The 27,695-nt window shown below is 37.8% G+C and overlaps 2 protein-coding genes across 3 annotated transcripts in view; one reads left to right on the forward strand and one right to left on the reverse strand.

Annotated features, from left to right (window-relative positions):
- Positions 1–1,300: 1,300 nt before the first annotated feature.
- LOC124287132 (transmembrane and coiled-coil domain-containing protein 4-like) lies at positions 1,301–20,597 on the reverse strand. The gene is made up of 14 exons (XM_046723615.1): positions 20,498–20,597; positions 18,549–18,663; positions 16,988–17,045; positions 16,219–16,363; positions 15,118–15,250; positions 14,129–14,226; positions 12,492–12,635; positions 10,780–10,926; positions 9,652–9,813; positions 7,760–7,896; positions 6,634–6,718; positions 5,579–5,696; positions 4,334–4,451; positions 1,301–3,047 (listed from the first exon to the last, which is right to left on the reverse strand). The coding sequence occupies exons 1-14, from the start codon at positions 20,595–20,597 to the stop codon at positions 2,232–2,234; spliced, it is 2,376 nt and encodes a 791-aa protein (XP_046579571.1). The 3' UTR covers positions 1,301–2,231.
- A 57-nt stretch (positions 20,598–20,654) lies between these two features.
- Positions 20,655–27,695, forward strand: part of LOC124287279 (OTU domain-containing protein 3-like) — a 34,751-nt gene continuing 27,710 nt past the window's right edge. The window contains exons 1-2 of one of the 2 annotated variants that reach the window (XM_046723779.1): positions 20,655–20,682; positions 20,891–21,242. In XM_046723779.1, the coding sequence (XP_046579735.1) occupies positions 21,007–21,242 (236 nt within the window). In that variant the 5' untranslated portion in view covers positions 20,655–20,682; positions 20,891–21,006. Of the gene's footprint in view, positions 20,711–20,890; positions 21,243–27,695 lie in introns of both variants that reach the window. The other variant, XM_046723778.1, reaches the window with a different exon arrangement.

The raw sequence follows: 27,695 nt of genomic DNA on the forward strand, positions 1-27,695 counted from the left end.
ACATATACCCATGGAAACAAATAAGGAAACACATGAAAGTACCCATGTTCCTTTATCTACTGTAATCATAGTTATTTTCGCGTGGGATTAATTTTCGCAAAAAGATTGTGCGTCAATAATCATACCAAGCGAAATATTCATGGTCAAGTCATGACAAAATTCAGACAAATACACGAGTAGGAACAACATGCAATTTGTTTAATGCAGCCAATCAGTGATTTGACCATGTGAACAACACGTGTTCATAAACAACAAACACTACTTTATGATTTCTATGTTTAATTATTGTAAGTACTGGTATACACTCTTCCTTAATTTGTTATCAGTTAATCTCTCATATAGGACAGGTGTTGTCATGTTGACACAAGTATAATCCCACTTCTCTCTCTCATTGTTTTAGTAAACACGATTCAATTATGGCGGCTAGCTTTGATCATTGCATGTCTACAACTGTGCTAACAGGTCTTTGGTGAACTTTCCGCGAAAATTGCACCCCGTGAAAATATATACGATTACAGTATTTCCAGAATTTCACCCACTGTGTACCGGTAATACATACCTTGTGAAGAAACCTGGAAAAGAATAAAGGAACACTTGTACTGTCATGTGTTCCCTTATTCGTTTCCATTAGTATATTTCATCCACCTTGAGCTGCTATAGAGATCTCAGTGTCATGAGCACTGCAGTAACAGACAAAAAACATGTCTGAGATAACAGATTACAAAAATTTCAATACATTTATACTGGTCCCAAAATGTGTTAAATTTAACAGCACAAAAATATATATATTTTAAACTCAACATGACTTCAATGATTTAACATAAGTGTTAAGTTCAAGGCTGCAATTCAGGCACTTTCAATAGCAAAAAGGCAGAGCAATGACATAGCTGTAGGCATCCTTACATTGAACTGAAATCTGTGACATCCAGCTGAATGGTCATATACCAATAAGCAAGAGCTTAAAATAACCAAATGACATGGGCCCAACTTCCAATAGTCATGTGCAGTATAACATATCAACATGAGACTCATGGATTTGGAATGAATGGAATCAGTGTTGGGAATCGGAAACCAAATCCACTATCGATTATTGGAGGAAGTGTGGTGAAGGATTATCGATTTTAATCAAAATATATACATCTTAATGAAATCACCAATTTTAAGGGCTTTCCCCCAGGTTTTTTCCAATTAATATTTTTTTATAACAAATACTGATCTCCAGACCAAATTTCACAAATGTGTTATAAAAGTAATCTTTTGAGATTTCTTCATTTTCCCTTTTGATGTTTGTACCTTTTTAACCAATCCCACTGACAGTTTCCAGTTCTTTTCAGAGACCAATTTGAAACTAAAAATTCTACATTTTTTTCATTTCAATGGTTTTGCAAATAATATATAAACAAAGCAACAAAATATGGCCAAAACATCTTGTGATTAATTTCATAGCCTGCAACACGGGACAGTATTTCCAGCTGAAGCTGTCAAGCTCCCAACCACAAAATCTACACCCATTCCCCTCCTTGACATTTATTTCTGTGTATTTTGCAAGGAATATTCCAATACATTAGGTCAGCATCTTGTATCCCAAGGAAATATATCTTGTGCCACTTGGTCTCCCGGAGACTTTATACAATGATGAGAACTCCAAGATGTTCAGCTGCATGTTTCATGACTATACAGAGTAATGACAAAGCCCAGGATACAGAGTAATGACTGCAAAGCCTGGGAGGTTCAACCAGTGCCTTTTTGACTCCACTGACCAATGATGGAACCCCATGTATCTGTCTTTGTGCCTTATGACTATGTTAAACAACATCTGTCTTCAGTCTGATATGTATAACACAAACAGTGAAAACCCCATATTTCCCCTAACCATCCAACAGATAATTAGCTGTTTCAAAAATAGAGCCTCATCATTTTCTTCTCCTGACTTCTAATGCCTAAATGGACAAAATGGAGAGTACCTTAAATTCCTAAATTGTCACTAACAAACCAATATCATCACTATTGGAGTGAATAGAATTGTTTTTGCAAATGATCCAAACTTCTGATCAGCAATACTGTGATTTATAAACTTTAATGTAAATGACATAGTAACTTAAAAAATCTGGATGTCTTTCAAGGGAATTTCCAAGAGACTATTTTTTTTTCAAATTTCCTACCACAGGCATCATGTGAAAATTGCATCGAGATATGGGTCCAGCCATGATTACAAATTCTGTCCCACCATCCTACACGTCAGCTGAAGGGACAAAATGCACATCTCCCAAACCTGCCATCACTGTGTCCATCTCTTCAGTTTCAAGTTCTTTAATTTCTTGTGACTCAAAACCATTTTCCTTGAATTTACTCCTCCCTGTTTCGTATCTGTCTGTAACAATCCTCGAACCCTCCTCCAACTCGCAGATCTCCCTTTGACCATCACCAACTTTCATTGCACCATTACCATCCTCCTCATCTGATGGTTTATCATCGGAGGAGGCTGCTTTAGGCACTTCATTTTCTGTTATACTTTCCTTGGTTTCAGGAAAATGCGGACTTCTGGACTCATTTTCGGTGGAAGGGCTGTGCCCACAATCATGTAGCACCTCTTGCACCTCACTGTACCATGATTGTGAAGGTGTCCCTGCATTTCCCTGTGTGTCAAGTTGATTTTGGTTGAAGGAGGATTCCTCCCCATTATTGTGTAGTATTGCCTCTCCTGCAATGTCATGTGGCTGCTGAGAGGCTTTCCCTGAATTTCCCAGTTTGTCAATAGTCTCACTTTCTGAAGTGTTGTCATCTAACATCTCTCCTGGAACACCTTGACTAGTCATCTCCTGCATCTCAACTGACCCTGCACAAAATGGTGATGATGCTGAAAGTGATGGAGACGTTGACAACGATGTTGACTGTGAGGGCTGGTCCGAGGCTGGTGTGTCGCCAGGAGACAGGTTGCTGCTGAAGCTGCTTGTAGTACTTGATTTCTTCAGCTCATCCTTGGTGCGGACACCCACAACTTTCATGATGATATCGAGCTGCTTCATGTAGTCACTGTGCCCATTTACCTTCAAGGAGATAACAAGCAGGAACATTATCAAGGATATGTGCAGTCAGTTCAGTATCTCACAGGGAGATGGGGTAGCCTAGTGGTGAAAGCGTTTGTAAGTCAAGCCGAAGACCTGGGTTCGATTCCCCACATGGGTACAATGTGTGAATCCCATTTCTGGTGCCCCTCACCATAATATTGCCGGAATATTGCTAAAAGCTGCATAAACTACTCACTCGCTCACTCACTCAGTACATCACAATTAGAGATATAACATAGCTCATGATTAACCAACTACTAACCAGAACAACAAAACTAAAACAGGGTTTTACATGACACGTAATTCCTGTGTATTTGACGCAACAATTTTGTAAATGCCTCTCAAAATATTATCCTACGAGTCAAGCTTGGCGCAAGTTTTGTGGGTGGCCCTCACAATTCAGTTCAATAAAATCGATTTGATAAGCAAAAAATGATATTGTTCGATGATAGTTTGACTTTTACAGAGCTGTCAGATTGTTCCAGAGAACTCAGAGGAGACAGTAATCCTGGCTGTGTGAATTGAACAATGCTGTAGTTTCATTTGGTGGTGTGACATATACAGTTACATACTGTGAGTGATTAACACAAAGAAATATTCAAATTTCCATGACTCCCAAATATTGAATATGTCTCCCAAAAATAAATATTGTGAGTCACCATGACTCCCATTTTTAAAAGTCTGTGTAAAACTCTGACTAATATATTTCTGGTCATTGACTAATGACTAAGTCATTTCTGGCTTAGCAGAGACTGGCACATAATCTTCATGGTAAGGCTGGTCCCAGTGTACACAAAGCCATCATAGCACAATGACATTTGGAAGTCTATGTTGAAGTAAGGGAGTTATGATAACTTTGTGGAATGGACCAAGTGGTTTGGCTTGATACAAAACAGTTTTCTAAATACATCACAGCCTGTCAGCTCTGTATGAGAGAAAAGCCCTAAAAGGGATGCTAGCATGGGATGTTAGGTTACCATTTTGGAGAAACTTATGAGATTTATTTTCAAAATTGGTATAAAGAAAAAAGTCTAATAAAAAGTCATGAAATAATGAAACTGACTTACACCATTTTCCTCCAGCAGTTGCTTTATGTATTATGAATGAGTGAGTTTAGGGGGTCACAGAAATGGGCTTCACACATTATGCCATTGTGGGGAATCGAATCCGGGTCTTCGGCATGAAGAGCAAACGCCTTAACCACTAGGCTACCCCACCAACCCTTATCATGGATGAGGTCAAGCAAGGTGATGACTGATACATACCACATCACTGAGGTCAATGTTGTGCATCCTGCGGTTATTCCACTTGACTGGTCCAAGCCCTGCTATCTTTATCTGAACTGAGGCAGTTCGGTACAGGAACTTCAACAGCCAGTCTCCTCTGTTGGCAACAAGCATCATACATCGTAAATAGCACTGCTGTTAACAATATATCATAACATACAGAATTCTCACATTTATTACAATAAAAATGGTTTTAGTTCTGAAAGTCCAAATGAAAAGCCAGCACGTCATTGTTCAATTTCCCAGTCAAAAGGCATCCTGTAGTAATAATAATTCATGAATTTCTATAGCGCATCATTCACAGTAAAGTGTTGGATGTTCTTTGAAGTGCTGGTGGAGACAGATTCAGTTTGTCAACAGATATTAAAATACATTCCCTGTCGCAGGCTTCACATATTACAAGCACAAGCTGCCCTGACTTGAATCTACATAGTAAAATCATAGTAAACGAATGCATCAGTAAAGTTGAAATTAATTAGTTTTAGAAGGACTTTCTCAACATATTCCATAAGAACTGGTGAAAATGATGAGTTCTTATTGGTGATGATCTCACAGAAACTGTTTGCAGTGGACTGACTGACTGACTGAGTTTAGTTTTATGCCGCTTTTAGCAATATTCCAGCAATATCACGGCGGTAGACACCAGATATGGGCTTCACACATTGTGCCTATGTGGGGAATCGAACCCGGGTCTTCGGCGTGATGAGCTAACTCTTTAACCACTAGGCTACCCCGCCGCCCCTGTTTGCAGTGGAAGAAATGTTAAAATGAGTTAGGTTAATGACAGAGACTTTGAATGAAAGCCTGAAGTGATGGTGTCTTTAACTTCACAGGGGAGGTGGGGTAGCCCAGTGTCAGTTGTCACGCCAAATGCCTGGTTAAATTCCATGTGGGTACATTGTCATTTCTAGTTCCCCCCGCTGCGACATTGCTAGAATATTGCTAAAAGTGGCAGAAACCCAATTCACTCACTCACTCACACTCACTCACTCACACTCACTCATTTGACTTTACAGTTTTGGTAAAATATAAGAGAACTGGTACGATGTTGCAAATCTAGAAACAATATCCAAGCATGTACAGGATTTTAACCCACAACAAAGGCATCAGCACAATGCAAAAACACTGACAGAAGAATCACCTGTGCAATTGCATTACTATTGACTATTTGGTCTAAACGTTGATAATTTTTGAAGGAAAGAAGGCAATGACAGAAGGTTCTACCTGCAATATCCGTTGATGATCTTGCCTGCTAGGACACGCTCCAGAGGTTCCCAGTATTTGGGGTCTCCTGACACAGGGGCCCCCAGTAGAATCACATCCTCCACAATACCTTCAGACCCTGCAAGCCAAACAACATGTTGTCAAAACAGTAGCTCGTTATGAAAACATTAAGTCATACCGGGAATCAGATGGGAGAACTTCATAATCAATCCATTACTTTTGTCTACATTTTCCAGAAACTGGATGTTAAAAAACCTCTTTGTAACCCTGGTCCAAAGTTTTCTGGAGTTTTATTGCAGAGATACATATACATCAAGGTTGAATATTTACACTTAATAATTATCATATCTCCAGGTTGTTATCATATATACCCTAGACCTATGCACCACCAGGTGACCTTAACTTCGTTTTCAGGCTGTTTAAATGACATGAACAGATGTCCAATCATATTGCACTGTACTTCAATGACATTTATCTTACCTCACACATAAATGTTGTTTCCAAATTTTCTATGTTACCCGCTGGGAATGCCGAACTTTGGGGAATTCATTTGGTACTTCGTGTTAGTAATTCTTTATCTTTAATAATTGAGTCACGCATGGTGTATGGAAATTACCAATCTTTTGAGAATGCAAATCAGTGGAAGGGGGATAACTCTTTGGGTTTCTTTTTAATCTAGCGATGTTGACTCCATACTATGATCCGATACCCATGCATCAAACAGTTCATAATTAACATTGAGGTGTTCGTTAAGATAAATACGTTGTTCACTGGTCCCTTGGATCCCATGGGTTGATGTACCCTCTATGTTTGTTTATGTTCCCCTTGCCCTTCGGACTCAGGGAACAGAAATAAACATAGCGTCAACAACTCATGTCTCCCTCGTGACCAGTAAACAACTTATATTGGCAATATCACCAGTAAACTTTAGAGTGTTATGGAAGAGGCAGTCCTAACATAGGCTCCACAGCTATTTGGGAGCTGTCCATGCAAACAATGGAACAAAACAATAATAGCTCTGAAGGTTTATTCATTACACTGGAAAACAACATCACCTTTTCTCTTGCATAGTTCTTCCAAGCATGTAAAGATGACCCTGGCTCCCAGACTGAAACCTATAAGAGTCACTGGCCTCTTCCCCTGGGAACAAAATGTGAAAAGGAAATAACTAACCATCACCAATAGTGTATAGGAGTGTCTATGTGGTTGGCAAAGTAAAAAATTCCTATCTCTATATAATCAAACAGAACACCACATGGTGAAAATGTCCAGAAACAACATTGAGTGAGTGAGTTTAGTTTTACAACGCTTATAGCAATATTACAGCAATATCACGGCGGAAAACACCAGAAATGGGCTTCATACATTTTACCCATGTGGGAAAGATGAAACGGTAAGTGACTGTCACCAAATGAAATTGTAAAGTAACAGACTCCACAAAACACTGCTCATTGCAATCAAAAGATTATAACAACATTTAGAAACTTCAAAAATGTAATTGATTGTGCCTAATTTGGAATTTCATGCCAATGGTTTCACAGGAAATAACTGGTAAAATTGAAGAATGCCAGAAAATTAGTGATCAAACAATACTATTAAATCTAACTGCTATAACTTCATAGTATATCATGAATTCTAGACCTACAGTTTTTGTGTTGTATTGTGCCGAATAGTGTCATTTCATTTCAACTTTAGGGCCTCTTGCATTAGTTTCATCACACTTTTTAACTTGTGATGAGAATGCACATAAAATTGTTTATGTATTTATTCAAATGTTGACTGTGTCAAGCCTTTTATGCTTGCCTGCTAGTTACAGGCTAATAAAATAATAATAACATGCTGAGGAAAAATAATAATTAGATGATGATGGTCCTCATTGACTTGTAGCTTTTGAGGGCAATAATTCTGAACAGTTCAAAGCCTTAATTTTGCAACAAATGGGAAATGAATAAAACTTGTAAAAACTGGTACAAGTATAAACTTTTAGGATTACTGAAAGATGAATTTCTAACGCTTAGAGTCCATAACCTCCTCTCTGGTAAGGTGTAGAATGACGAAAGATGATAATTTTATGGACATACAACTTCTTTATTCTGTGAAAGGTGACGTTTCGACATAGATTCTAATGTCGTTGTCAATCAAGTGATGAAAAACAAATTTCAAACGCTTAGAGTCCGTTACCTGCTCCCTGGCTAGGAGTACTTCCGCTAGCTGTTTCCCAGTTGAGTTGGCTCTCTGTACAGCCACACTCCAGGGGTTGTCAATCACGCTGGCTGCAGACAACAGGGCAGCAGGCCAGGCTATAGCAGCCAACAGACCTGGACAGGGAAAATGCTTTTGCATGTTGAATTCATGCCACTAAAAACAATATCCTGTTCCTTATAACACGAGAATGATTGGTTGGGTGGTTGTTTAACACCACACACACCAATATTCCAGCTATATGGCAGTGGCCTGTAAATAATCGAGTCTGGACCAGACAATCCAGTGATTAACAGCATGAACATAAATCTATGCAATTGGGATACGATGACATGTGTCAACCAAGTCAGCGAGCCTGACCACCTGATCCCGTTAGTCACCTCTTACGACAAGTCTGGGTTGCTGAAGAACAATTCTAACCCGGATTTTCATGGAGAAAGAGGGTTTTCTTTGACATTTTCAGTTTACAAAAGCCCATTCTTATCATAACAAATTTCGAAAAGAATCTTTGGGACTTGTCACATAACTATCTTGAACCCCTACTTGTACTATCAGTATATCAAGACAAGTAACATTTATTTTAATCATAACCACAGTAGGTTACCTATTATTTTTACATACTTTGAATGGCATGGCATATGCAACAAAATGTGGTGCAAACACAATAACTTATAAGAAACTGTGTTTTTTACAGTCCTTCAAAGTGACGCCACATTTAGGGATGAGGTTTTTTAGAGACTGGTAAGTCCTGAGAAACAGGGCTGATATCTGCTTACATGTTTTGGGGCGTAAATCATGACAAACAAACTCCAGTCTGTTATTGCCTGATCATCTGACTTTATACTGAGCTATTATATTGGCACGTTATCTTTCATGGGTCTGCCATAATACATCCATCAGTATTTGATGAAGTTTTATACTGTCTGCAGACCAGGACATCTGGGACAGGACAATTGTGAAAGCTCTCCTTCCTTTGAAGCAACAATAGTGATTTCTAATTGTGCTATTGTCTCCTATTCAGTGTTTTACAACCAAGTCATAAGAGTCATAAGAGCACCCTTATGTATTTCCAAAGGTTTGTCACATTTGCAATCGTTAAGCAAAATTCCATGGTTCAAAATAAATGTCAGATGACAACATTCCTTTTTGTCAAAGGACCATAAGAAACTTCAGGCCCAGGCAAATCAAAGCAATGTTTCCTTTATTTTTGTTACCAAATTTGAAATTGACATGCCAGAAGCAGCCAATTAGAGGTTACTGAATCTAATAAATCACACACTAATTCTTTTGTTTTTTAAATATTTAAACGGATTTCATCAGGAATTTTGTAAATTAGATTGATATGAAAATTAATTACGAAAATTCAAGGAATTTTTGTAAATTAGATTGATATGAAAATTAATTACGAAAATTCAAGACATTATCAATTTTCAAGAGAGTCCGTTTTAAGGTGGTGTGAAGACTGATTTCAAATTTTCTATCAAAATCTTGAGCTCTAGTTACTGGGGAGTATGTGAGTTGTTTTGTCACAGTCAGCAATAAGTAGGACAGATCAGTGAGACCCCTAAATAATTGAAAACCAGTGATACCACCGATTAACGCCATCAGGGTACAAAGGGATCAGTGTCACAAATCAATCTCAGCACTGAGGACATTGTAACTCAAATACTTTGACAAAAAGTTACAAAGGTCACATTACTATGATCACAGATCATACATGGAATCGGACCTGGGTCAAATATTATCAGCTGCATATTAACACACAGTCATCTCTTTAGACAAGCACTGAGTCCAAGGGACCAACTCTGCCCATTTCAGAGTAGCTTAGTCAAGCTAATTGGTTGTTTAAAAAACTTGATGCGTGACAGTACCTGAGAGTATAGTATATTTCAGTGCTTCCTGAGTTGCCATGGTTACAGCACCACTTAAGATATAATCAAAAGCCTTTCCAAGCTCAATCAGGTACTTTGATTCCCATTTCAAACAATACTGCTCTCGGGATTCTGCTAGGGATGTCCATGGCTTCCGGAAATCTAAAAAAACATATCATCATACAGCAATTAGACTCAATTCCAGGAATATGGATGAATTTTAGTAATTCCTAAATGATGTCATAAGATGTATTATTACATGCACTGTTATTGAGCTCTTAGTTTGAGGGATTGGTTGGTTGATTTGCTGTTTAACGCCGCACTCAGCAATATTCCAGCTATATGGCGGTGGTCTGTAAATAATCGAGTCTGGACCAGACAATCTAGTGATCAACAGCATGAGGACTACTAGAATCTGTACTTTACTAAGAAAGTGTAATCCCAAATATATGATATGTTAAGTTTCACCACTTTCTAAATGGCATTGTGTATTCATAGCATGAGCATCGATCTACGCAATACAGATACGATTACATGTGTCAACCAAGTCAGCGAGTCCAACACCCAATCTCGTTAGTTGCCTCTTATGACCAGCATGGGTTGCTGAAGACCAATTCTTACCCGGATATTCACGAGTTAGTTTGAGGGAAGACTATAGGTTAGTGTGTCTATTAATCTTACACAGTGAGTTAACTTGAAGAGTTCCATCTAATGCTGACTTTCACATAATAGGAATTTTAGTCTCTTAGAACATCAATAAAAATCACTGACACTTCTTATCAAATCAAACTATGGCAGTGAGCTATCAAGAGATATCACAGAATGTCAGTATGGTATATGCATGACACACTTGATAATGAAGACTGACTGACTGACTGAGTTTGGTTTTACGCCGCTTTTAGAAATATTCCAGCAACATCACGGCGGAGGACACCAGAAATGGGCTTCACACATTGTACCCATGTGGGGATTCGAACCCGGGTCTTCGGCATGTCAAGCCAACGCTTTAACCACTAGGCTACCCCACCGCCCCTGATAATGAAGAATGTAGCTGAAAACAATACTGACTAAGCCTTTGTCAGTGTTGCACACTACATGTGCTCTGTAGTTTAGGATAAGCGTAATCACCTTGCATGGTGCTTGAGAGCCAGCCGGTCACTGCCACTGTGATGTGCAGCTGTTTAATGACCGGTTCCATGTGTAGCGGTCCTCCAGGAATCAACGGTTCAAACTCAAACTCTTCGATTGCACCAACTCTTCTCTTCATCTTGTAGCCTGAAATGGATTAATTAAAAATCAGCCCTGGTAATACAAAGCAAGAACAATGCAACACAGACAAAAACTGGTCCCAGAAGAATAAAGACAGATAACTGTGCAAGATCAGGTCTATGTTAATCTGGAAATTCAAGATATTAGTGATAATAAAAAAAAACAAACTTTATATTGTTGAAGGGGCATGGTTTAGATTCAATGTTATATTATCGAAGAGAAGATGGAAAATTTAAAAAGTTTCATGGATAAAAATTACTGAAAAATGTCAATATTTACATCTCTTACATATTTCCACATATTTTTGTCATTTCATTAACTTGCACAGAATAAATAAGGTTTACTGGCAACTACCTGGTCTTAAAAATAAGTGATCCGAGTGAATGTTTACTTGCACTTAACCAGGAAACAGTGTATTTTTTTAGAATGAATAATAATTCAGATAATGCAAATGATGCAGATTCTGATAAACCTTGAAACAGAATAAGGATGAATGGGGAGTCTAACCCATAATACCATGTTTCAGGCATGTCCAAGGGATGCAACTCTGCACTAGGAATAAGGCAACTTAGATGATCAAGAGTGAGTGAGTGAGTATAGTTTTACTCCGCTTTTAGCAATATTACAGCAATATCACGGCGGGGGACACCAGAAATGGGCTTCACACATTGTACCCATGTGGGCAATCGAACCTGGGTCTTCGGCATGTCGAGCAAATACTTTAACTGCAAGGCTACCCCACCGCCCCTAGATGACCGGGACTCCCATGCCCTTAATGGTCCGATTTAAAAAATTTCAATGGAGAAATATTTTCATATATGGACCTTCTACAGAAATTTAGCAGCTTACCATAGAGTCTATTGATATCAAATTATTGAAACAGGATTCCACAAAATTAAACATATTTTTAACAAATGGTAACTTATCTGCTTAAAAGACACAAAGATTATCCAAAATCATTCAACCAACCAACAGAGTTAACAGAAATAACTAGTGTCTTGAGTCTGAGAAGTATGTCTCCTGAATTAACCAGCTTTAGTGGCAGAGAGATTGGTAATGGTAACTGATGACATCACAATGATCTGGAAGTCATTGTGATGCAATTTCATTGTTGAGATATCTCCATGCATAATCTCCTGTGAAAGCAAGTTAAGGGTGATAAGACTGATAATCACAGAGCTTATATGACGTAACAAAATTCTCACAGAATCAACAACCACATATGTGCACAGCTCAAATTGCAGTGACACAGTATTGTTGACATGATTGGTTTTGTTTGGCTTGGTTGTTGCTTAACGCTGCACTAAGCGTTTAATTTTCCAGCCATATGGCAGTGGTCTGTGAATAATCGTGTCTGGAACAGACAATCCAGTGATCAACAGCATGAGCATCGATCTATGCAATTGGGATACGATGACATGTGTCAACCAAGTCAGCGAACCTGACCACCTGATCCAGTCAGTCGCCTCCTACGACAAGCATGGGTTGCTGAAGACCAATTCTAACCGGATCTTCACGGGTTGTTGACATGATGTACAAAATGTACAATACAGCATCTATGTCAGTGTTACCTGTAAGTCCAGCCCCTGCTACACCAAACAGGGAACCAATGATGGCTACGCCTGCTGTAGTCCCCAGAGCTGCTGCACCAGCTCCACCAATCAGGGCTCCAGCACCTGCAGCCACCAAGGGAGCCGCCAGACCTCCAGTCAGACCTGTGAATATCACATAGTATGTTGGATCTTTATTACATATGGAACAATTTGACCTGTCACCACTATGATATTACAGTTTAATTTTGTTGACATTGTCCCACTACTTCTTTGATTGGCATTCTTGAAGTTAGGAAATAAAGATTGAGGACAATGTTTATGGATATATAACTTCTATATTGGTGTATATATGCGACGTTTCGACATAGATCCTAATGTCGTTACTTGCTTGACAACAACAAAAGAATCTATCTCGAAACGTCACATATACAGAATAAAGAAGTTGTATATCTATAAAAATTGTCCTTATGACTTATTGTACCGCTTCAACAAATATGATCAGCATCTCATATAACATATAGAATCTATTTCGGAAACGTGGCATATATTGAATAAAGAAGTTGTATATTCATAAAAATTGTCCTAATTCTTCATTGTCCCACTTCAACGAATATGATCAGCATCTCAGATATTGAAGACCAAGACTCAAATATCTGGTTTCTGAAGATTTAAACTGTATTTCACATGACATTGAAGATACTTGATTTGGATTTGTTTTCTTATCTATACATTTGAAGCTAAAGTACTGGGTTCCAAATTAAAATAAGAGCTATCTTCTCTACAGTCATCCTCGATAATCTCCAGGGTATACGTTCCGATAAACCTCCACTAGTACCCAGGATGCATCTACGGCTTGGCCCGATAATTGTATTACCTCCCTTTGCTGGCTCCACCTTCTCAGAGTAGCCAATCAAATAAACCATTGCAACCAAGCTTGTTAGTGTCAACAAAGATGGTGGCCCACAGCCACGAAGGACTGCTTGCTGTGTGACTCAGATTTAGGGAAAACATCATACAGACAAATTGACAGGTCTGAAACCTTAAAAAATATATGCAAGAACTCCTTCTACCTCTTTCAGGGTACCTCTGCAACAATTGTGTTGCCAAGTTTAATCGGTTAGATAGAAGAAGCGGAAGTGAGTTATGATAGAAGCCTTGTGATGAGTATGCTCAACTTCCTAGCGTAGACATCTGATTGGATAAAAAGCCAGCAAAGGGAGGTAATATAAATATCAGCTGTAGCTGTAGATGCATCCAGGGTACTATTGGAAATTATCAGAAGGTATACCCAGGAGATTATTGAGAATGCTCAACAGTGGAACCACTTCAAATTTAAAAACACAGTAGGTTTGGCACCTGACTGACGTCTAATTGGGCTGGTGATGGACCCCAATAGGTAATCTTCAATTAATTCCAAATATTTTTGTTTTAAAAATTGTGCAATGCAACTTTTGTATTCTTTGTATGAGTAATGGTGAATGCCTAGTTAGCTTCAATCACCTGTACAGCATTTAAAGGAAAAGAAACTATGAAAAATGTAGTAATCATATCACGTGATTGCTTCCAATAACATCATAAGCTGAAAACGTTAACTGTTTAAACAATTTTTCAACCACATTCTGAGAGTTTCTATAACTTATCATGTGCGAACATACCTATGATCGTTCCTCCTCCTATTGTTGCAAGACTGATGAGGGCTATCCTTTTAACTTTACTTTTTGTCGCTACTCGCTTCTTTTCTTTGATCTCTTCACTGTAAAATAATGAACAAAATAATATAAAAATCCATACAGACATGGAAATTAAACAAGTGTAACCGGTGTAACAAACTGTACTGTAAGATTTAATGATCACTTCAGTTAGAAGAACTTTTTAGTTCCTGTCAAGAATTTTGTACAATGAACATTACCATGTGTCTAAGGGGACCCCCCCCCCCTTGAAGGTCTGGGTTAGAATGTTGATCTTCAGTAACCCGTGCTTGTCGTAAAAGGCGACTAACGGGATCAGGCTCTCTGACTTGGTTGACACATGTCATCGGTTCCCAATTGCGTGGATCGATGCTCATGCTGTTGATCACTGGATTGTCTGGTCCAGACTCGATTATTTACAGACTGCTGCCATATACATTGTAGCTGGAATATTGCTGAGTGTGGCGTAACACTAAACTCACTCACTCACTCAAAAAGGGGACACTGTATATATTTTTCCAGCGTTCATTCAATATATTTGTGCATACTGGATGCAGACCTTTGAATAAAGTAACAACCTGAATGAGTGAAAAACCAGGAATATCGGGGTTAGAATTGATCTCTAAACAGGATTGGATGGCCAGGCTCACGTACTTGGATGATTTATGTCATAGTATTCCAGTTGAGTGATCAATGCTCATGATGTCAGTCACGAGACGTCTAGTCCTGATTTGATTTTTTTACAGACCATTGCCATACTGCTGCAATATTGCTGAATGCAGAATTAAACAACAAACAAATACAGAAACTCAACAAAGCTCATTATCAAGCTAAGCTTTGCATGAATATTGTTTAATGCCTCATCAACAATTCTGAAGATATTCACAGTAAATTAAACTAATTTGATGACGGACATTAATTGTATGTCTATCATGAAACAAACAGCTGGTACGCACTCTGTCATCACATATTGGTTGCTCCCGAGCGTCTCGGCCAGCTGACACTCAATGTCCTCCAGGACGTCCCAGCTGACGCGGAGCTGCCAGGCAGCATGCTTCACAAACACCCGAACACGGGAATCATAGCAACCTGAAACACACACCACCACACTTCAATACAGTTTTGTACAAATTTAAGGCAAATGCAGATTTAATGCCTTTTCAATGCAAACAGAAAAATTGAAGCCCTGTCTGCACCCTTTTAACGGACCCCAAACCCTGTTTAACTTCAAACATTCAATATTTTTGCCGCCACTGAAGACTGAGATCAGAAGTTCCACACCAGTGATTTAGTGACCCTACAATACTGTAAAAGATTAAAATTTGTTCTGGATTTGAATAATTTGGTTCAATTTTTGTACCTACTAACATGTCACGTAAAATGAACAAGAACTACATGGTCACAGACATATGCTGCACATTGGAATTGAAATGCATTCAATGAACTTCAGTTATAATGAACCAAAATCAGTGCTCCCTTGACTTTGTTATACCCAGAGGTTACCGTACATGTATATGACCATATAAGTCAGGTGGGCAGGATTTCATGAACTGATTTGGCTTGTACACCATGAGACCAAAGTCATTGACAGTAAACAGAATGTTGTTTACTGTCGTTAGTTGGTTGGTTTGTACTTTAACGCCGCACTCAGCAATATTCCAGCTATATGGCAGCAGTCTGTGATTGCGTCTGGACCAGACAATCCAAAGCTCATGATGTTGATCACTGGATTATCTGGTCCAGACTCAATTTTTACTGACTGCCACCATATAGCTGGAATATTGCTGAGTGCTGCATTAAACAGCAAACCAACCAAGCAACGACAGTAAACAACATACAGCTCATAAAATCTTGTTAACCTCACAAGATGCAAATGAAACACATTTATCATTACCAGTTACAAATGAGAAAGATTTTCTGGGGGCACAATATATTTCTGTGACAAATATCCAATCTTGTGACAGCCATCAAACTTTCAGTCTGGTAATTCAAAGCATGAACAAGATCAATTACAACATGACAAGCGACAACACAAACATAATGTCATCTACAAGTACCTTTAGTGATTGCCATAGTAACAAGGTCGGTGACAATAGGGTCACCATTGTTCTTGAGCACTTCTTCTTCAAAAAGCAGGTCCACATATGGATTTGTCTCCTCTACTCCCTGACCTGCCAGAAGTGCCTGGATGGATTCACATACCTACAGAAGAGGAGGGCAGAAGTTCATCAAAGATTTTTGGGTTGGGTTGGGTTGTTGTCTGGACTAGACAATCCAGTGATCAACAGCATAAGCATCAATCTACACAATTAGGATACGATGACATGTGGAAACCAAGTCAGCACGCCTGTCCATCCGATTTTGTTAGTCGCCTTTAACGACAAGCATGGGTTGCGGAAGACCAATTCTAACCCGGATCAAGGGGTTCAAACACTGTGAGTGAGTGGGTATGAGAATATGAGAGTTTAAATTTATGCTGTGTTTACCCGAAATAGGATTTAAAGCCAAAGCAAGATTACTGGTTACATAGCAATAAGCGTGTAAGAGTATGTAGATGTGGCTGCTTGGAGTATTAGTATTCCCGATTAATGGCAATGATATAGTACTACCTTGCTGTAGTGTAACATGAATACCCAACTCAGATATAATCAAAACTGACTCCGAGGCAATCAATCCTTGTTTCATTCCGAGCAACAAGCAGCATAACAACAGGAACAATCTTTCAACATCTTTCCATATGATCTGCTTAGAACACAAACTGCTAATCTGTAATGAACTGTAGACTACCTAGATTTCACGGTGCCTCAATGGATGGGATGAATTTACCTGACTTGGTTGATCCAAATGTTTCAGAATAGCATTTAAAGTGTCTTTCTTGAAATTCCTGAAAAGAAAGAAAAACAGCAATAGATTAGAAAATTTTGCTTTTCATTAGAAATATCACACAGAATGCTCACATCCCCAAAAACATAATGACGTATAATGGTACAGATTGTAAGGTTCTTTCTGACAAATAAAAAAGACAAATAACAAATAAATAAATGAGGTATATATACATCATCCATTAAAACTGAATGTACCAATACCACCGCACATACTCCAAGAACATTTCATCCTGCTTACAACATAAAATAAGGACTGACTGGACTACGCAAAGACTCATTAAGCCCAGTTTCGACCCAGTTTGTTTAGGGTGGAAACAAGATGTTGGGCATGCCGTCAACATTTTCAAAGTTAACAGAGGAATATTATTTTCAATATGGATGTGTATGTTCTATGTATGTATGTTAACACACCACAAAATAATATTCTCATCCTGCTAAAGACCTGGTATAAACTGTATGAGTCATGATATGCATATGACCTGACAGTTCTCTGACTTAGCTGTACTTCTTGTTTCGATAACCCCCCTAAGAACATTAAGATCATTATCACTAGCTGTTACCCTCCTTATGACATGGAATAGTCAAGACTTCAGGTGGAAAAAAGGACCATAAATTTGAAAACAATATTGCAACAAATCAAATTTTAAAATAAATCCCAATATGTTCCCTTAATTTCATTCTGTTCCCATCTCATATGACACCCTTCATCAGGACTGACTGACTGACTGAGTTTGGTTTTACGCCGCTTTTAGCAATATTCCAGCAACAACACGGCGGGGGACACCAGAAATGGGCTTCACACATTGTACCCATGTGGGGATTCGAACCCGGGTTTTCGGAGTGACGAGCCAACACTTTAACCACTAGGCTACCCCACCGCCCCCCCTTCATAAGGAGGGGATAGGTACATAAACCTGATGTATTACTAATTTAGAAGTTTAAAACTGATTCCATACAACAATTCCATTCTGAAAGTTTCATTTAAATCTTCATGTATATGGCATGACCAGTGTGCAAAGTATGTATAACAGATCTTGTCATTACCCTGATACTGTATGAGAAGACCTAAGAAATATAAGCTCAGCCCTTGTTTTTAAAACTGCTGAAGTTTCAAATTTCAAAAGTCTGGGATTTGATTGGAGAATGAAACCTCTGAGTTGAACAATGTCAGGCTATCTTCATTCTACTTAGATAAAATGTAGCTAAAGTCTTTTGTGATAATGAAAGTGATGAGTGACTGAAGATTCATAAAGTAAATCTCAGCATTTGTAATTGATCTCCATTTGAGTTTGAGAGAAAAGTCCTTTCAAGCAAATATATTCTTTCAGTTTTGTTTTGTGTCTACGAATTCATGATGCAACATAAATTATTTCTGCTAGTTTGAATGCTGGATTCTCACATGTCAAGGGAGAATGATAGAATTGAAATGTTGAAAAGTTAAATGTGAAGAGTGAAAATATGTCAAAACAACTGCACTGAATGTAAAAGAAGTGATCTATTACCTGTGCCAACTGTCTCCAAACAAAAGACGAAGTGAAACGGCACACAATGCTGCATAAGAGTACTGTCCAACATCAGACAAGAGTTTGTGGATAGGTTTGCTGGGTTTAAGGGAATCTGAAAAAAAACCCGAGCTTAATTTGTTACTCATACAAGGATCCTCATTGTCTCATAAATGAAAGCAATAACGCCAAAAAACACTCTTTTTCTGCTGACTTTGGAAGAAAACTATTTTGAATTAGTGAATGACCGACAACAGCATGGGAGTACAAATTAATTACCTGGGTACCCATCCCCCTATTACCAGACACATTATCCAGCACCTGCTGCAGGTCTTGAGTTGGTACAAAAGCTCCCACTAGGAATTGTTTTTATTAGAGCTCTGGTAAAAACTATTTGAGTACACAAGCTGATTATGCATATGCTACAGCAGAGACCATATAATATCTATTATATGGTCTCTGGCTACAGTTAACTGAAGCTTTATCTTTACTACATACACAAGTCAGACAAAAGGTCTGCATAGTAAGAAAGTTGCAGTGTAACAATGGAGTTTAATAGTTACTAAACCAGAGCTCCAGATAAGATTTAGCTAATGTGGGTACTGTACCCACTGTATTTTTTTTTGGAGTGGCTATTATGAATGGTGAGTGGGTATTTCATTTTCCGTTACCCACTGCTTTCAAATATTTGCATATTTCAGTCATTTTACACACCTAAGTATTGTGTCATTGAGTAAGTTTACTAAGCAGGTATGTTCTGCCTTATGTCATACCTAAAAAAAACCAACTTAAATATAATGGAAATGATTTCATAAAAAATCAGTCATCCTATACTGACAGTACAACACTTGTTCTATACTAACAGTACAACTTGATAGCAATCGATTTTTATAAGTATATTCTGTACGCATTTGTTTTAAACTCTTTGCGTATCTAACAGTTTAAATGCATAATTGGTACGCAACAATTATTTTTCAATGCATAACTGGAAATTTTCTATGCGTATTTTACCCGGATACGCAGCTTATCTGGGCCTCTGTAAACAAAATATCATAAGGCCAACCAAAGTTCCAGCTAGTCCTTTGCATATCCAGGTACCTGTCACAACCCTGATAGGCTAATATTTGAAAGAGAATTTCGTGAGACTGATTTCAAATGTTAATCGACAGTATGCTTTTCAAAGTTTTTACTGATATTTTACTGAGTTTTACTGATTTCTGCAGACTTCAAGATGTCATTACAGAGACAGTCTGTCTGTCTAAAGAATGTCTACCATTCATAATGACATTAATTTGGTCTCTCAGGATCTAAACTACCAGACCTATTGGCTGTAGTACAGTATTCTAAAATGACACAAACTGTGAGGTAGAAATTTATTCAAATGAAAATAAAACAATGTATTACACCCAAAATAAATGGATATGTCAAATGTCAAGTGTGTAATTTGCCCTCATATGTATCCGTTATGTCAGATTTGATTTACGTAATACTACAGTAATTGACGCTAAAAAAAATCTAGTTACCTTAAAAACAATTGAGTGAGTTTGAAAACAAACATGACAATGCAATGATAATGTTTAGAAAAATGTATCAAAGTGAGAGGATATGCCATAAATCCAGTGAATTCTTAATTTTGATTAATAAAATTTATCCTAACAGGACAGTCAATATAAGGGAAATATCAGCTGTGGTTGGCTTAAAACAATCATCAGGCAATAGAAACGGCTAGCATAGACATCTGCACATGGTCTCTGTTGCAAAAGTCAAACTTAGACAGGTCACTAATTTCACTAAGTTTGTGAAGTTCCACTCAAGCAACAAGTGACTTGTAAGTTGCAGATTGCATTCCCCCCAAAACTCCACTGTTGTCTGAAAATCCCGAACGAAATGCCTTATAACACATCATGCTTTTCTATGGTATAGTAAAACCGCATTGGAGGTATACAAACGGGCAGGTGGTGGTTCATGATTTCTTTGGACATCTCTTTCATCCGTTAGAACTTTCTGTTTTGATGACAATGTGTCATCAACATCGTCCCCATCCGCCATGTCGTCTGCTAATGAAGACAGCGCATGTCAGTCACTACAGCTTCCGCTTCCGCCTGCGTCACTTTCACTTCCGTCAATCTCCCAGGTAAGATCAACAAAATGCAGTCACTCAGGTGTGCCCTGTTTGTTTATTGACAAGATTCTCTGAAGCTCGCGATGACACCTTTCCAAATGATTTATGTTTAGTTTGACATGTTGTGCAGACTAAACAGTTCGTGATTTCAAGTATTCTGATTTATATGGCCGGTGTCCGCTGTCATGTGTCCTCATTTTCACAATAACTTGTTTTCCAGGTTCAGCGATGGAGTATTTATGGAAGTCGGAGGCATATCATTTGTGTATGAATAGAGTGTCAACGAAAGAGTGATTCAGATCTGGGGTCATCCACCATCATTCAGGTTGCCCTAACATGCCCGGTCGTATTAGAGGAGGACACACTTACAACTACAGCATGACGAAAAAGCAAAAACAAACGACGGAACACGATGTTATCTCAGCCAAAAAAAGGGAAGAAAGGGCTGTGAGAGAAGCGTACAAGAAGGAGAGAAAAATAGAATCATATCTTGCTGATGATGAAAATTTTCCAAGTTTTGCCACGGAGTTGGCTAAAATGGGATTACAACTACGTGACATTCCAGGCGATGGGTAAGTATTAATACTTTAGCAACAGTGTTGATATTTATTTCCACGTATAAACAGCCTTAGGTTTTCTGTCAAGTTTTTATTTTGCCTGCATATTCTTCAGATCAAGACATATATATAAATAGGTATATGACAGATCAGATAAATATTGACACTATGTATTGCAGTATGATAATGTACACTTCTGTAACAATTCCGTTATATTTATGTATGGCAAAACTTGGGAGTTGAGAACATGGACAATGGAGATAACTCTCACCTGTTAATAGTGTTATGATATCTACTCGTACTGATCTATGTGTTATTACAAAATACATGTGTGGTGTTAGAAATAATGACGTCCATCAGCAACCAGATGTAAATCTAGGGACCCTGAAATATAATATGTTTACATTAGGGCATGTGGTAAGAACCTCTTGCGGCATGACAATATATTATTAAATGATATATGATGGGATACAGATTATCATGTTTGAAAAAAACTGAAAAAACTCTTTGTGTTTGGTCAACATGCTGAGCTAAAGCAGTTGGGGGAGCATGACATCCGGGACCGGAATCATTGAATTTGTGTTCGACAGTAATTTAGATTCTATGGTGTTAACTTTTACTTTTAGGTTTTGTTTCATGCATGTTATCATAATTGCATCATCATGATGTCATGAAAACTACAGATATATGCCACATGTTCTGACCAAAAGATCATATCTGAACAAGAATTAAGCCAAACTTACTCACTCTTTACCACTTTACTGTTTTATTCAATCTTTGATATTTCCAGGACTGAGTTTGAAATCTCTATTTAACATGCATTGGAATGTGTACCTTAAAAATATAGATACATACATTATTCATATATGCAGCCTGTATTACTATGCATGCTTGAGGCATAATATATTTTTAGTCTCCAAAAGATATAACCGGGATATATTCAGGACCTCAAACTTTGTACCCCCCATGGTGTAATTCCAAAGTAACAATTTTAATGACATTCACCATGGACTGATTATCTCTCTTTAAGCAAGTCTGTTTAAAATCCTGCATAAGTTATAATTGTGTATATCTGTTGCACATCCATGTATGTTTCATTGTTTATTATTAGTTTCATACTTTATGCTCATTTTGCATGAAACTGTATTCATGGTATTTGATTCAATTAAGTCTAACCTACATACTCAGTCAGCTGTTGACAACTTGGTAGCCGTTGCCGAGATTATCATGCCTGTATGATCACTGTTTGAGGTCGGAGAGCTTGGGCTGAAACTGTGAAAGGCTGCGTCTGAAAGGGAGTGATTAATGCTTATGGCGTGTTCACATGTATAGAGAGAAGGATTTAAGTTAGTCACTATATATTTCTGAAAAAAAGATGTTTACAAGTGGAATGCGTCTTCATCAGTCAAGGTCCCATGCCTATGATAAAGTACAATGATGAGTTAAACATGCTCCAACTGACACCATACACCTGCATTGCTCTGACTAATCATTAAAGCTTTCTGGGGTGTTGGTGGCATTGTGGTTGAAGCAGTGGCTAGTCAGGCTAAAGTCCTGGGTTTCATTCCCAACATGGGTATAATTGTAACTAGTGGTGTTCCAGTTAATTGAAATAATCGAAGTGACCGATCGACCAAGTAATCAATCACATTTTCTCATAATCGAACACAAACGATTTTGGAACTTGACGAAGGAACATATCTTAGAAGTTGTCAGGGCCTGAAAACGTGTTTAATTCTTAGAAAACTCACTTCACTTGCTGAAAAGTCATGACCGAATATTTCTTGAAGACACTGGGAACTTTATGTTCTGAACTTCATGATGTAATAGTCATCACTTTAAAATAGCAAGTTGCATCATTTTACACTGGTTGTGAAATTCACAAATGCAATTTGCGCAGTTTCTAAGTAAAACAATAAAAACAAAACAATAGAGAACCACAAGTTTTTTTCTTTATACTTATCTGCAATAACAACCTGAATAGGAAAATCTGAAAAATGATGCTAACTTTTTTTCGATGATCGATCGTTGGTAATGAACCCAACACTAATTGTAACCAATGCCTTGTGTCCCCACTATGGTGTTGCAGGAATTTTGCACAGATGTGTGTAAAATCTTCATTTCAAACTTTTGAGAAATTGCGTAACTTAGGATTATTAGTGTCAGTGATGAGATGATTGATGGATGGAATTAAAGTTAGGATCTATGATTATAGCCACAAATCTGAAGCCTGAGCTTTATACATTAATTTCTGAAGTAACCATTTCTATAAAAAGTACATTAAGCACAAAACACTAGCATCTGATGAGTTGAGTGGAGAAGGGAGATTTAAAGGTTTTTGGCACAGTCCGTCAAGTCCCATTCGGTGGCTCTTCAAGGTCAACAAGAAGTATCTAGTTATCCAGAATGGGAATGGTATTTCATTACAAATGTTGTGTGATGGCATTTGTGTAGCACTTTAAATAATGAAACATGTATGAAAAGGTAAATAATGCTTGTTGGGTGTACATGCTGGTAAGAAATGATAAACAGCAATCAATAATCAGTAATGCATTAATAAGGCCTTGAAAAAATAATGTTCTGGTTCCAATTACCCGACCAACCCTTGAATTCTGGTGCCGATCCTATTTTTTTAAAGCGGTATGAATAAAATAAGCTTTCAGGTACCATTTTTGTTTTCCCGGCACCGACGGATATCGGTCATTCTGATAGAGAAAGTTGACTTGATGGCCGCAAGCTTGATTGAATATACAATTGCACATTGATAAATGTGTTATTAGTTCCTACTATACTTCTAAGAATAATTTTTGAAAAAAAATCCTACCTACCTACCCTAAATTTTATAGAGGTGTAATCAGAACCACAACATTTTTTTCATTCGGCCTAATTAGATATTGCAAACGTTTGTTGAAGCAATTAGCAGTCTGTGGCATTGCGAGTGGTGGTGATGTGTGTGTTGACAGGCTAATCATAGGCAAATCATTTGAACCGTGAGTTTGTGGTCTGTCACTGAATAATTGACGCAGCAATTACCTGTTGAGTTAAATGGTTATCAAGGTGAATGTCTAAATGATTTGATTAATATTGGTATGGTTAACCATGATTGACCCCTGACCTCTATGTTCACACTGACCTGAGAAGATAATGATACTAATAGCAGTTGTTTCACAATCACTTCGTCACAACTCTTTCACAACTGGCAGTAAGTGGTATAGTGATCAAGGTGTTGATGTCGTTAATGAATTGTGTAGGAGTAACTGACAGCTGTCAATCAACTCAGATGTGTTGAATAATGACTGGGTGTTAATTGAGTGATTGTGGTAATTTAATTGTCACTGTACACACTGTGTTTCCGTGAGGTTTAAATAAAGGCCAGTTTATGAGGTTCTAAAACACAGCAGCCTTGAAACTGTTACACATATCACTTTTGTTTGCTTGTTTGTTTGTTAACATTGCTCTCAGCAATATTCCAGCTTAGGTTGTCTGTAAATAATCAAGTCTGGACCAGGGCCCCATTCCCCATTCCTCAAAGCGATCGTAACGCTACGACAGTCGTAAGTCTATGTTAAAGTATGGGAGTTACGATCATCATAGCTCTATGATCGGTTTGAGGAACGGGACCCAGGGCCTCGTTTCACAACGCTATCGTAGCGCTACGACTGTCGTACCTCCTACACTGTAACATAGACTTACGACAGTCGTAGCAGTTCGATAGCTTTGTGAAATGGGTCCCTGGTGAGGCAGTGACTGATATCAGACAGACAGACAGAAGTTTGTTCAATATTTCAGGCCATATGACCTATAGTACAGTTGTGGAGGGTTTTTTTTTGACATTGTACAGTCACTTGGAAATATAAATATAATATATTAACGTCTAATTTCAAAAATTGTTTTAAGGAATATTGAAACAGATAATGACATTTCATGAGTTTAACAAGTTTTTCATTTGTTGTTCATCTTTGTACACAGTTGAGATCATAGGGAGGTAACTGTTTCTAAGAAATTGATAATGTTTACAAATATGAAAAGTACTTGAAACTCATCCTCGACAACCTTCATTACGCTAAAGGCGTAAACTATTATATTTATCATGTACATTTTTCTTTCTAAGATTATTCATATTAAAATTGTATAATGATTTTCATAGTTTACAGAAAGCTCTTCTTAAAGTTCTATCTTGTAGTTCAGATACATATTTTTCAGGAACAAGTAATGATTTTATATTTGCATAAGGACACAGAAATCTTGAGGATGATATTTGACAGTGCCAGTTTTGTGTAAATATGTCACTTAATCTTCCAGGCTTAAGGATAAAGGTAAATAACTTATCATTTCCAACATTGAGATATCCAAGCATTGGAAAAAACAGAATAGTTCTTTTATCAGACACCCAAGAATCTTTCCCATTATCATCCAATCTTTTTAACATGTTATATTAAAGCACAAAATGGTAAATCTTTTTGAATTCATACGACATAGCTTAACCAATATTTGACAGCCCGTAACTGTGATGAAACAAAGAGACTTGTGCTGCCAGTTTCTCCTAAAATAGCTTTGTTAGAGGCATATTTACCAACACCTAAGAGATGTTTAAAATCGGTATGATGTTGCATGTGTGATTCAAATATATTTAAATGTTTTACTGTATTTTATATGATTCTCATAAGCCAAAATGCCAAATGCTATGTAAATGTTTTAATCATGTCATCATGTACTGCTTATTAGCATGTGACACAGTAATAAAATATTTTTCTTCTTCTTCTTTAAAATATAAAGCATTAATTTTTTCAGTGGAATCATTGTATTTAACTCCCCGTATTTCAGAACCATAGAGACGAATTGGTGCTATTAGTCTGTCAACGATTTTGTAAACATCTCGGAAAGCTCTAAACTTATTTTCTTCATATACCTTATATAAGGGAATCAACTGCATGGCTTTAGATGCTTGCAGGTAGCGGAAGATCCCAGATAGCATTCAGACGTTGGCCCAACGTTGGTAATGGTTTTGCCAACATTGCCAACATCTGAATACTATCTGGGATGGAGGATACAATCAATCCTAAATATTTGTAGTGTGAAACAATACTTACTTTCTTTATACAGTGCGTCCATTTTTCAAATTTGTTAAGAATACCACCTTTTCTGAAAACAATAACATTTGTCTTTTCAAGTTTACTTCAAGTGATTGATATCATGAGCACCAATCTACATTAGTGGCTTTCAGGACATGAGGACACTCATTAACCAAGTCGGCAAGTCTGACTACCTGATCCCGTAAGTCGTCTCTCACAACACGGTTGCTGAAGACCAATTCTAACCTGGATGTTCACAGGTGTGAGAGGCAATTTTTAACCGATGTAAATTGGATGGTCAGATGCATGTCATTGTATCCCAGTTGGATTGATTGATAATCATGCTGTTGATCACTGGATTGTATCCCACGGCTCATGATGTCAATCACTGGATTGTATGGTTCAGACAGGATTATTTACAGACCATTGTCATATTAAGCTGGAAAGTTGCTAATGCAGTGTTACAAACAAATCATAACAATAAAAAAAATATACCTTCAAGTTCAGTGTCAAGTTTAGTCAATTTCTTTCTACAAGTTCAAACATTTCCGACAGCTGCCAACCATTGACAGCAGCATGTTTGTTCTGAGAGTGACCTTGACAAATAATCTTATAATTAGAAGCAAAACATTGTTCCCCACCTAGTGAACATGGCAAATACAGTAGGAGCAGCCGTGGTAAATACACAACTAGACTTCATCAAAGGATTGCGTTAACTCGTGTAACTACATCTGAAACTTGTGCAATCCTCGTCTGAGACTTGACCTATTTCGTTTCAGTGTACCTTCTTTAGAACTTCCTGCTTTAGCTTCAGTGAGTGAGTTTAGTTTTACACCGCACTCAGCAATATTCCAGCTATATGGCGGGCTTTAGCTTCAATCAATGTCAGATCATATGGCATGCATCAGTAAAAACAGCAAATTTTTATATTCAGTTCCACTGCTATCACCCCATGCTTAGTTATAATGTCATGGTATTCAAAGTCTAGCGAGTGAGTCCTTCAATGGGTCCCCATGTACAGCAGCTTGATTCCTGAGAGTTTTTAGGACTTCAGTCCTGCCCCACAACGAAGCACATCTGATACATGTGGCCACATCTTAGGCAAGTGAGTTAGTTCTAAATTGCTTCTGTTCACCCAGCAGAAAATGGGTACCTGGTGGGATTAAGGCATGTGGCTACAACCCTCTAGCACCTAACAGGCAGCTTGGGTTATCCGAGGTAATAATAATCACATGCTTCGAGCATGCATTGTGAGTGGAGCAATGCACATGATAAATGGACTATTATTATTATAATGTGTCCTAACTCGAGGGTAGAGTGGATATTTTGACAGAAACAGGCACCATGGAAAATAAAAGACTAATTTAGAGTCAAGTATTTAAGTTTTCAGTTGCAG

The sequence above is a fragment of the Haliotis rubra genome, unplaced genomic scaffold, assembly GCF_003918875.1.
Source record: "Haliotis rubra isolate DU_JTF1 unplaced genomic scaffold, ASM391887v1 Scf4, whole genome shotgun sequence".
Taxonomy (NCBI): domain Eukaryota; kingdom Metazoa; phylum Mollusca; class Gastropoda; order Lepetellida; family Haliotidae; genus Haliotis; species Haliotis rubra.